Source organism: Podarcis erhardii (assembly GCF_964252035.2).
Source record: "Podarcis erhardii genome assembly, chromosome: Z".
Lineage (NCBI taxonomy): Eukaryota > Metazoa > Chordata > Lepidosauria > Squamata > Lacertidae > Podarcis > Podarcis erhardii.
In genome coordinates this window covers 543,876-556,116 of record NC_138504.1, presented here as the reverse complement: position 1 = coordinate 556,116, position 12,241 = coordinate 543,876, and the positions used below count along the sequence as shown (strand labels likewise).

General features: G+C 45.2%; 1 protein-coding gene across 1 annotated transcript in view; it reads right to left on the bottom strand.

The window, feature by feature from the left end:
• LOC309333324 (uncharacterized protein) overlaps window positions 1–12,241 on the bottom strand; it is a 61,215-nt gene that overhangs the window by 29,168 nt on the left and 19,806 nt on the right. Inside the window, exons 6-8 of the mRNA XM_081846696.1 lie at window positions 11,917–12,103; window positions 9,985–10,144; window positions 836–940 (exon numbers count right to left, since the gene is read on the bottom strand). Coding sequence (XP_081702822.1) covers window positions 836–940; window positions 9,985–10,144; window positions 11,917–12,103 — 452 coding nt within the window. The remainder of the gene's footprint in view (window positions 1–835; window positions 941–9,984; window positions 10,145–11,916; window positions 12,104–12,241) is intronic.

Here is a 12,241-nt window from a genome sequence, read left to right as displayed (position 1 = left end):
CATCTGAGGATTATTTGTGGGGCATAGGATTTCGTTCTTTTTTTTCTTTCCAAAATATAGTCCGGCCCCCCACAAGGTCCGAGGGACAGTGGACTGGCCCCCTGCTCAAAAAGTTTGCTGACCCCTGCTATAGAGCATACACAATGCCCCACCCACAAACCCCCACCAGCGTACAAGGGAAGTCCCGGCCTTCGACTTGTATTCACTGATATGGCAGGGATGTCCAACTCCCAAGAGGCTGTGATCTATTCACAGTGTAAAAAATCGGGCAGTGATCTACCTGTTGTTGTTGGACAGATCAAAGTTGTGGAGCTTTTTCTGGGAAACCAAAGTGGTTTGGCTTTTTTTTAGGGGCAAATGAATGAAGGAAATGGAATATATGAATGAATGAAACTGAATATATGAATGAATGAAATGAACACAGTTGAGGGTTCATGAATCTGCAGTCAAATAGTGGACGTTAATCTGATGGTCAACTTTTTGGCTAGAAAACAAAAGTTGCTGAGCTTTTTTTGAAAAGGCAAAGTTGCTCAGCTTTTCTTAGGAAGCTAGAGTGGTTGAGGTTTCTTTAGGAAACAGTAGAAACAGTAGTTGTTGAGCTATTTCATTCTTCTTCTTTTTTACTTTTTCTTTTTTGAGGTGGTGGGAGGAGATCCCTGAGAGACTAGTTATTGACCAGGAACACCCCACAATCTACCAGTAGGTTGCGATCTACATGCTGGACATGCCTGGTATATGCACACTGCAATGCTCTTTTATTGCAATGGCCGGTGGAAATAAATTCATCCATTCTTTTGAAACAGAGGACTGAGAGCAGAAAAGGAAGGCGTCTCACCTTTTTCCTCTCCAGCCGCTCTTGCTTGTTCCGCTGCACAATCTGCTCCCGTTCCTGACGCTGCTTCTCGGCTTCCTCCAGAGCTTTTGCCTCGGCCTCTTCACGCTAAAATTGGGGGGAAGATGAATCACCGCCGGAAAACCCTTTTGTTCCCAAAACCCCACCCGAATGGAAACCGGGAACAGCTCTCCAAACTACAAGGCATCCAGCGTGTGCAAGAGATTCCGTCAATGGAGTCTCCGGAAAATCTGACATGTCGCTCAGGAAGACAGGTGAACTAATGCCAGTGTACTGCAAGAAGCAAAGATTGCCAGTGTCAAAGCGATGATCCTTCAACATCAACTTTAGACCGGTCATGTTCTGTATCGCCTTACACTGGAAAGTGTAACGCTGGTGGTCCACAAAAGAGGTTGAAAGATCTCAAGGCAAATTTTAAAAATGTAGTATAAACACCGACAACGGGAAAACACTGGCCTGTGAGCACTCCAGTTGGAGAACAGCCTCGACCAAAGGCGTCCTGGGCTTTGAAGACACTCGAATTCGGGACACGAGGGAGAAATGGACGAGGAAGAAGGAACCTTCACCAGGATCAACCCCCGCCCAGAAACCCCACTGTGGAAGGACGTGAGGATCCGGAATTGGCCTCCACCCTCACTTACAGGCTCACTGCTAAAATCCGTGTTGATGGAAGACAATCTGATTCGGCTACGAGGGATTGCAAAAGAAGAAGACAATAGGAATAATAATGGCAAGGGAGGTGGGGGACTGTGGCCCTTCAGTAGTTGCTAAAATGCCAACTTGACATTCCCAGCCAATGGCCACGCCGTCTGGGGCTGAAGGGAGCTGGAGCCCTACAAAATCTAGAGTGCCGCCACAGGCACCCCATAACTGCTATTAAGCAGCTAAGAGCCAGGGGGGAGGCTAATCTTTTTGGGGCTGAGGCTCAGCCAGATGGGCAGGGTAGAAACAGTAAATTAATTATCATCATCATCATCATCATTACTGATCCTGCATCATGTAGCAGATGTGGCGTTCTCCACCCACACCCCATGATATTGTAGGTCTTGGCAAGCAGATATCCCATGGGCTGCAGGGGTTCAAACCCGCCCCGCCCCCCCAGTATTAGAGGAGGCATAGGCAAACTCAGCCCTCCAGCTGTTTTGGGACCACAATTCCCATCATCCCTGACCACTGGTCCTGTTAGCTAGGGATGATGGGAGCTGTAGTCTCAAAACATCTGGAGGGCCAAGTTTGGCGATGCCTGGCCTATTCAGTCACCAGGTTACGTTGAGAATCAACTGGAAAAGTCCTCTGGGCTCTTTAGTGGGGCTTTGGGGCATTATTTATTATCATTTATTGAATTTATATACTGCCCTATAACTGGAGGTCTCAGGGCGGTTTGCAGAACAAAATCAAAATATAAAATATATTATAAAAGGTAAAGGGGCCCCTGACCATTAGGTCCAGTCGTGGCCGACTCTGGGGTTGCGGCGCTCATCTCACTTTACTGGCCGAAGGAGCCGGCGTACAGCTTCCGGGTCATGTGGCCGGCATAACTAACCTGCTTCTGGCAAACCAGAGCAGCGCACGGAAACGCCGTTTACCTTCCCGCCGGAGCGGTACCTATTTATCTACTTGCACTTTGACGTGCTTTTGAACTGCTAGGTTGGCAGGAGCAGGACTAAGCAACGGGAGCTCACCCCATCGTGGGGATTCGAACTGCCGACCTTCTGATCGGCAAGTCCTAGGCTCTGTGGTTTAACCCACAGCGCCACCCGTGTCCCAAAATATATTATACTGTTTGGTATAATTTGTGTGCGTGTGTACCTCTGCAAACTCTGGGGTTCCCCTGTACAATTGTTATTATTCCCATGTTGCATAGTGGTACCTTGGTCTTCAAACGCCTTGGGACTCAAACAACTCAGAACCCAAACACTGAAAACCCGGAAGGAAGTTTTCTGGTTGGGGAATGTTTTTTCGGAAGCCAAAAGTGTTCCATTTTGAGTGCAATCTTTCTGATTTGAGTGTTTTGCTGAGGTTGTCTGTTTTTGTGATTTATTTTGCGTTTTTGCGACTCTCTTTTTTGTGTGATTGTGCGGAACCCAGTTCAGTTACTGATGGATAGATTGTGTGACTGTAGTACATTGTTGATTGCTTTTGTTTCACAGATCCATGGTCTTGTCAGAGAGAAAATTCAAGTTTGATGGCTGTTTTAGGGGTTGTTTTTAAAAGTCTGGAATGGATTCATCCCTTTAACCTTACTTAAGGCTTCCGCAACCTCGGCCCTCCAGATGTTTTTGGCCGACAACTCCCATGATCCCTAGCTAGCACGACCAATGGTCAGGGATGTTGGGAGTTGTAGTCTTAAAACACCTGGAGGGCGGAGGTTGAGGAAGCCTGGTATATGTATACAAGCCCACCACCAAGACCGCTCCAGTGATATCAGGATAGTATACGTGGATTACGGTTATTCCCACTTCCCCAAGGAAACAGATTAGGCTGATAAATAGATTGGGTCAAGACCATGCTACTACTACTACTACTAGTACTAGTACTACTACTATTATTATTATTATTATTATTATTATTATAATAACATAAAGTTGGGTCAAACCCAGCCAGAATCCCAATACAGGGCCATAGGGAATTAGCCAGTCATGCCTCAAAGGAAGTGTACTCCCCACCTTTGAAGGCGACCCGGAAACTCCCAACTAATCCAGATTGCAGCAGCCAGACTGTGGACTGGGAGTGGCCGCCAAGACCACATAACACCGGTCCTGAGAGACCTGCATTGGCTCCCAGGACATTTCCAGGCTAGAGCGAGTATGGCGGGGTGCCCGTGATGGAGCCTCAAGAACATCTTATAGGGTTTTTATGAAAACCTACGAGATGGCAGTGAAGGCCGCTAAGAAGTCTTACTTATCAGCCACCATTGCATCTGCTAGCTCTCACCTGGCGCAATGATTTAGTATAATTAGGTCTTTAAAGTCCCTAGAGGGACAGCCAAATTTAAATAACAATTTTACACACAGCTGAGGCATTTGCGAGCCTGTTGCTCCGCCATGACCTCCCTGCCAATTTGGATACAATAAAAGAACTGGAGGCTCCTCGACTGTCCTCGGGTCCAGTATTGGACCACTTTGACCGGATATCCCCAGCCGATGTGGACAGACTCCTACGAGCTGGAAAGCCCACCACCTGTCCTCTCGACTCGTGCCCGTCTTGGCTGATTAGAGCGTGTCCAGACGAGGTGTGGGCCCCCCTGGGGGATATCATCAATTTGTCCCTTGGCACCGGGACATTCCCAGGGGAACTGAAGGAGGCAGTGGTGCGCCCACTCTTAAAGAAAACATCATTAGATCCCTTAGATCTATCCAATTACCACGCAGTTTCAAATCTTCCATTCCTGGGTAAGGTGATTGAGAGAGCGGTTGCTGAACAGCCTGGTGGGTTTCTGGATGAAACATCTTTATGCGCCCCCTTGCCCAGATTGTCCGGAGTTTTGAAGTGAGTTGTCATCAATATGCTGATGACACCCAGCTTTATCTCTCAATAGATGGCCATCCTGACTCGGCCCCAGACACACTGATCAGATGTTTGGAAGCTGTGGCTGGATGGTTACGTGGGAGCCAGTTGAAGTTAAATCCTTCGAAGACAGAGGTCTCTGGCTGGGACGGGACAATATGGAATTGAGGGGGCAACTCCCATCTCTTGCGGGGCTGCAATTAGTGCCAGCACCATCTGTTAAGAGTTTGGGTGTAATCTTCGATAGCTCCCTCTCCATGGAGGCGCAGATTAGAGCTATAACAAAGGCGACATTTTTTCATCTCTGCCAAGGTCACCGTCTCCACCAAGGAGGAGACAGGGGACTCCCCTGAGAAGGAGGCTAGTTCACCAACACAGGAGCCAGATATATGGAGAAACGTGACTCAAAGAAGTAGGAGGCCCAGGGTTCGCTCTGATTGTTTAGAAATACACAATCGCTTTGAGGTCCTCTCCCCTAGCATGGAAGACGAAGAGCAGACTCCATTTGAGGATCTCTCCCTCATTACAGTCGATCAGGTATATGAAGACAAACAGCAAAGTCAGTCCTCAGGGAATGTCCAGGCGACCTTGGAACGGACAGCTCACGGAAGAACCCCGACCAAACCTAAGAGGAGGCGTGTAGTGGTGATAGGGGATTCCCTACTGAGGGGAACAGAAGCAGTGATCTGTGGGCCTGACAAGATGTCTCGGGAAGTGTGCTGTCTCCCCGGGGCTAAGATCCAAGATGTAACTGAACGACTGCAAGGAATCATAAAACCCACTGACAAATACCCCTTCTTCTTGGTTCATGTGGGAACCAATGACACTGCAAGCAATAGCCTCCAGAAGATCAAAAGAGACTATGAGGCTCTGGGCAGGAAATTGAAGCAATTAAATGCACAAATTGTCATCTCATCTGTCCTCCCAGTTGAACGACGTGGCCCAGGGAGAGAGGGGGAAATAGTGGAAGTGAACAGCTGGCTTCGCAAATGGTGTAAACAGGAACGGTTTGGATTCTTAGATCACGGACTGCAGTTTCTTGAAGATGGACCTCGGCCAAGAGCATAAGGTCAAACAGATTCCTCACTGGCCTTGCAGACAACTTCGTTGTCCAGAAAGTGGGAGAAGCAACAAGAGGAACAGCCATTTTAGATCTGGTCCTAACCAATGTTGATGACCTGGTTAGTGGGGTAGAAGTGGAAGGATCATTAGGCGCGAGTGATCATGCTCTTCTGAAGTTTACTATACAGCGGAAAGGAGCAGCCAAGCATACTAGGACTCAATTTCTTGACTTTAAGAAAGCCGACTTCATAAAACTTAGGAAAGTGCTGGGTGAGATCCCATGGACAGTAATACTAAAAGGAAAGGGAGTTCATGATGGCTGGGAGTTTGTTAAGAGGGAGATAGTAAAAGCACAACTTCAGGCAATACCAATGAGATGGAAACATGGAAGGTGCCTAAAGAAGCCAGGGTGGCTATCTAAAGAACTTTTAACTGAGTTAAGATTAAAAAAGGATGTGTACAAAAAATGGAAAAGGGGGGAAACCACCAAAGAGGAATTCAAACAAATAGCCAGCATGTGTAGACACAAAGTCAGAAAAGCTAAAGCACAGAATGAACTCAGGCTTGCTAGAGAGGTTAAAAGCAACAAAAAAGGCTTTTATGGGTATGTTCGTAGCAAAAGGAAGAACAAAGAAACAGTGGGGTCACTCAGAGGAGAAGATGGTGAAATGCAAACAGGGGACACAGAAAGGGCTGAACTCCTCAATGCCTTCTTTGCCTCAGTCTTCTCCGATAAAGAAAACAGTGCCCGACCTGAAGAATTTGGAGCCAATGATTCAGCAGAGGAAACAAAGCCCAGAATAACTAAGGAGATAGTACAAGAATACTTGGCTAGTTTAGATGTATTCAAGTCTCCAGGGCCAGATGAACTGCATCCAAGAGTATTAAAAGAACTGGCAGATGTGATCTCAGAACCACTGGCAGTCATCTTTGAGAATTCCTGGAGAACAGGCGAAGTCCCGGCAGACTGGAGGAGGGCAAATGTTGTCCCTATTTTCAAAAAGGGGAAAAGAGAGGACCCAAATAATTACCACCCAGTCAGTCTGACATCAATACCAGGGAAGATTCTGGAGCAGATCATTAAGCAAACAGTCTGTGAGCACCTAGAAAGGAATGCTGTGATCACCAATAGTCAGCATGGATTTCTGAAAAATAAGTCATGGCAGACTAACCTGATTTCGTTTTTTGACAGAATTACAAGCCTGGTAGATGAAGGGAACGCAGTGGATGTAGCCTACCTTGATTTCAGCAAGGCATTTGACAAGGTGCCCCATGATATTGTTGTAAAGAAGCTGGTAAAATGCGGACTTGACTATGCTACCACTCAGTGGATTTGTAACTGGCTGACTGACCGAACCCAAAGGGTGCTCATCAATGGTTCCTCTTCATCCTGGAGAAGAGTGACTAGTGGGGTGCCACAGGGTTCTGTCTTGGGCCCGGTCTTATTCAACATCTTTATCAACGACTTGGATGATGGACTCAAGGGCATCCTGATCAAATTTGCAGATGACACCAAACTGGGAGGGGTGGCTAACACCCCAGAGGACAGGATCACACTTCAAAACGACCTTGACAGATTAGAGAACTGGGCCAAAACAAACAAGATGAATTTTAACAGGGAGAAATGTAAAGTATTGCACTTGGGCAAAAAAAATGAGAGGCACAAATACAAGATGGGTGACACCTGGCTTGAGAGCAGTACATGTGAAAAGGATCTAGGAGTCTTGGTTGACCACAAACTTGACATGAGCCAACAGTGTGACGCGGCAGCTAAAAAAGCCAATGCAATTCTGGGCTGCATCAATAGGAGTATAGCATCTAGATCAAGGGAAGTAATAGTGCCACTGTATTCTGCTCTGGTCAGACCTCACCTGGAGTACTGTGTCCAGTTCTGGGCACCACAGTTCAAGAAGGACACGGACAAACTGGAACGTGTCCAGAGGAGGGCAACCAAAATGGTCAAAGGCCTGGAAACGATGCCTTATGAGGAACGGCTAAGGGAGCTGGGCATGTTAACCTGGAGAAGAGGAGGTTAAGGGGTGATATGATAGCCATGTTCAAATATATAAAAGGATGTCACATAGAGGAGGGAGAAAGGTAGTTTTCTGCTGCTCCAGAGAAGCGGACACGGAGCAATGGCTCCAAACTACAAGAAAGAAGATTCCACCTAAACATTAGGAAGAACTTCCTGACAGTAAGAGCTGTTCGACAGTGGAATTTGCTGCCAAGGAGTGTGGTGGAGTCTCCTTCTTTGGAGGTCTTTAAGCAGAGGCTTGACAACCATATGTCAGGAGTGCTCTGATGGGTGTTTCCTGCTTGGCAGGGGGTTGGACTCGATGGCCCTTGTGGTCTCTTCCAACTCTATGATTCTATGATTCTAAGCTAAGCAGTTGGCTCCTTACCTCTCTCGCCTGACCTAGCCACTGTGATCCACACGGCGGTCACCTCCAGACTGGATTATTGTAACTCGCTCTACGTGGGGCTGCCCTTGAGACTGACCCAGAAACTCCAGCGGGTGCAGAATGCCACGGCGAGACTCCTTACGGGGTCTTTGCTGCGAGATCACATTCACCCGGTGCTATACCAGACACACTGGCTCCCGGTGGAGTACAGGATCAGGTTTAAGGTGCTGGCTTTAACCTTTAAAGCCCTATATGGCTTAGGACCCTCGTACCTACGGGACCGCCTCTCCTGGTATGTCCCACAGAGGAACTTACGGTCTTCAAATAAAAACATCCTGAAGGTCCCAGGCCACAGAGAGGTTAGGCTGGCCTCAACTAGAGCCAGGGCTTTTTCGGCTGTGGCTCCAATCTGGTGGAACGCTCTGTCACAAGAGACTAGGGCCCTGTGGGATTTGACATCTTTCCGCAGGGCCTGCAAGACAGAGCTGTTCCACCAGGCCTTTGGTCAGGGCGCAGCCTGACTCCCTCCTTTGGCAATCTTTACAGAACTTAAGCTTATGGTTGCCATCAATTTGATTTTAATTAATTTTTATAATGAAATGTTTTTAGAATGTTGCACTATTTTATTGTTGTTAGCTGCCCTGAGCCCGGCTTTGGCTGGAGAGGGCGGGATATAAATAAAATTTATTTTTTTTATTATTATTATTATTATTAATTCAAAGGGTTGGTGCAGACCTTGAAAGCTCTAAACAGCCCAGTAGAGGAAACTTTCCTCTGGTTGTCAATATTAAGAGGAAGCCAGCAAAGCTGAACCTTTCTGTAAAATAAAGGATTTAAATCAAGTCTGATTGAGACCACACAACACCGGTCCTGAAAGACCTGTGTTGGCTCCCAGGACATTTCCGGGCACAATTCAAAGTCTCAGTGCTTACCTTGAAAGCTCTCAACGGCCTTGCCCCAGTAGACCTGATCCAGCATCTCCACCCCGGACGCTAGGATCCCTATCCCGAGGGCCTTCTGGCAGTCCCCCCCCCCCACGAGAAGCCAAGTGACAGAGAACCAGACAGAGGGCCTTCTTGGTGGTGACACCCGCCCTGTGGAATGCCCTCCCGTCAGATGTAAAGGAAATAAAAAACCACCTGACTTTTAGAAGACATCTGAAGGCAGCCCTGTTTAGGGAAGTTTTAACGACTGATGTTGTAATGTATTTTTAATTTCCTGTCGGAGGCCACCCAAAGTAGCTCGAGAAACACAGCTAGATGGGCGGGGTAGACATAAAATTATTATTATTATTATTAAAGCTGACAGCTGAAGTATCAAAAGACTGCAAGAGGGAGGTGGCCAGAATACTGTATTTTTCCATATATAAGACTATATCTTTACCCAGTTTTTTAAAATTTAATATATTGCTTATACTTTATCTGTTAAACATTTTCTGAAATTGAAACTCTAATGTCAAAAGAGTTGACTAGATTAAGCAGAGTTTATGGAATCATTGAGTAGTAGAGAGAAGCTATTGGGTGACCAAGAGATGGTGGAACCACTCAACACTTACTTTGCAGCCCTGTTTAGGGAAGTTTTTTATGACTGATGTATTAACCTGAGGATTGCCATTTCTTTAGTTTAATTTTAATTTATTTGAATTTCAATCCATTGATTGCTTGTTTTTATGTATATTGTGTTATTAATATGATGTAAGCCCAACTCTGGCAGGGGAGGGAGGGATACAAATATAATAATAATAATAATAATAATAATAATAATAATAATAATAATAATAATAAATCTCCTGTCAGAAGCTGCACAGAGTGGCTGGGGAAACCCAGCCAGATGGGCGGGGTAGAAATAATAAATCATCATCATCATCATCATCATCATCAAGTAGGGGCAGGAATCACCAAAACAACAAAAGACATGGAAGTTTTCGCCCACCAATGGGGATTATTGCAGTAAGAGGTCCCAACACACTTGACTGGTGTAGATTTAAAAATGGAGCTTGGCATGCACTTAAGAAACCCGAAATGAAAATTAAGATCCATTGGATCCCGGGACTGCTGCCCTCAATCCCCCAAAGGGTGCTTTTTGCAGACTGCTGAGCATCCCAGAACATAAAATACTTTCCAGTATCTAGCCTCTTTCCACTCTGCCTCAAGTCCAAACCTGAAGCTGGAGCTCGGCCATCTTCTCCTGCTCCTCCTGCTCGGCCCGCCTTTGCGGCTCCTCTTCCCCTGCCCTCCTCTCGTCTTCCAGTTCCCGGAGGGCCTCTTCCAGCTGGGCCTGCTTCTCAAGGGCTCGCTTGGCGACTTCTTCCTTTCTGATCCTGTTCCAAATAAATCGACAACAGGTCAGATCCTTGCTTTTGCACAGGTAGGATAAAAATCAATGCTTTTTAAAAAAGAATACTAAAAAAATCAGATTTTTAAAATTTAAATCAGACTTTTTAAAATGTGAATCAATTTTTTTAAAATGTAAATCGAATTTTTAAAATACAATGCTTTTCGAGGAAAAAAATCTTTCCAAAGATTTTCCCTTTAAGTTACATTCTAGACAACAACCAATTGTCACTGCTTTTGTGTTGAATATATGCTATATGGCATGGGTAGGCAAACTAAGGCCTGGGGACTGGATCTGGCCCAATCGCCTTCTAAATCTGGCCCATGGACGGTCTGGGAATCAGCATGTTTTTACATGAGTAGAATGTGTGCTTTTATCTAAAATGCATCTCTGGGTTATTTGTGGGGCATAGGAATTCTTTTTTTTTTTTCCGCCAAAATATAGCCTGCCCCCCCCCAAGGTCTGAGGGACAGTGGACCGCCCCCCTGCTGAAAAAGTTTGCTGACCCCTGCTATATGGTAATTTAGAGACCTAATAGATCTCTAAAGCTATTTGCACATCACAAATAGGAGCTGACACAACACAAAACAAAACATGGTAGCTGTATGTTGGTTTTATTTGTTTTTTATCTTATATTTTGCAAAGGTACATCCAGGTTTTTCCCCTTTAATTTTTTTTGGGGCCCCCAAGAGAGGGGGGCCCTAAGCTGGAGCTTGCTGGACTTATATGTAAATCCAGCACTGGGTGTCATTCTGACTGACTTACCACGGCATCTCACCTTAGTCACCTAAAGCACAGGTGACCAGAGGCATTGACATTTTCAGACACGCCATTCACAACTTAACAGCAACAGAATGGCAATATGAAAGCAGAATCATTAATATGAAGGAGGGTGTGAATGGCTGCCCCTTATTGATTTAACGCATTTTTCCATGTATAAGACGCCCCAATGTATAAGACTTGGGGCTCTTTTTGGAGCTCAAAATGAAGAAAGAAAGAAAAAGAAAGAAAGAAAGAAAGAAAGGTAGCATTCTGTGTATAAGACGACCCCCCATTTTAAACTTGGGGGGAAATATAGGCTTATACACAGAAAAATACAGTACCTTTCATACCCAGACAAGATAAAACAGTTTTTAGATGCTACAACTGTAGCGAGAATATTACTAGCCCAATGATGGAAGCAAGAAGAGATCCCAACAAAAGAAGAGTGGCAAATGAAAGTAATGGATTATGCCAAATTGGCGAAACTGGGAAAATTCGGAACCAGCAGGACCAGAATTTCTTGAAACACTGGAATAAATCTAAGTTGTATTTAAAAGACAACTGTAAACAACTGACATCGCTAGTAGGGTTACAAGAAGCTTTGTAGGTTAGATTATCATTTACTACTTAATGCAATTCACAAACTGTTTTTAAGATTATGATTTAATAGTAATATTAATAAGAACAAAATGCATACCAGAGATTGAGTTGGAAAACCATTAGTTGAGGAGGAGGGAAGTTCCAGGATTATCAGCCAAATGTTTCTATATGTAATTTATAGGAAAGCTGTTATGATGGAAAAATTTGAAATACCAATAAAAATTACGATTATAAAAAATATATAAATTAGAGATTAATTTGGAAAACCATTAGTCGAGGAGGAGGGAAGTCCTAGGCTGAAACAGCCAAATGGTTTTATATTTTGTATACAAGACTGATGTTTGGGTGGAAAATATTTGGAAAAACTAATAAAAATTATTTTTATATATACAGTACCTTTCTTCCTCTTCTCTTTGAGCTCTCTCCTGGTCTTTGCGCTCCCTCTGCTCCCTTGCAAGACGGCGCTTCTCGGCCAAGATCCTCGCTGCCTCTTCGGCCGTTGTGGTTGCCAGAGTGGTTTTGCTACTTGCATCTGGAAAAAGAAGGGGTCCGAATGAATGGAAACAGTTGTCGGCGCAACCGCCTTATCTGCTGAAAAGTGTGCCCTGTATTAAGTCCTGCTTCCTGTCTAGGCTGTGATACCCAAAGGTTTGTTATATTGTATCAGATGGGATGTTATGTTTGGAAACCATGTGCAAAAACCAATTTTTTTTCTCTCTCT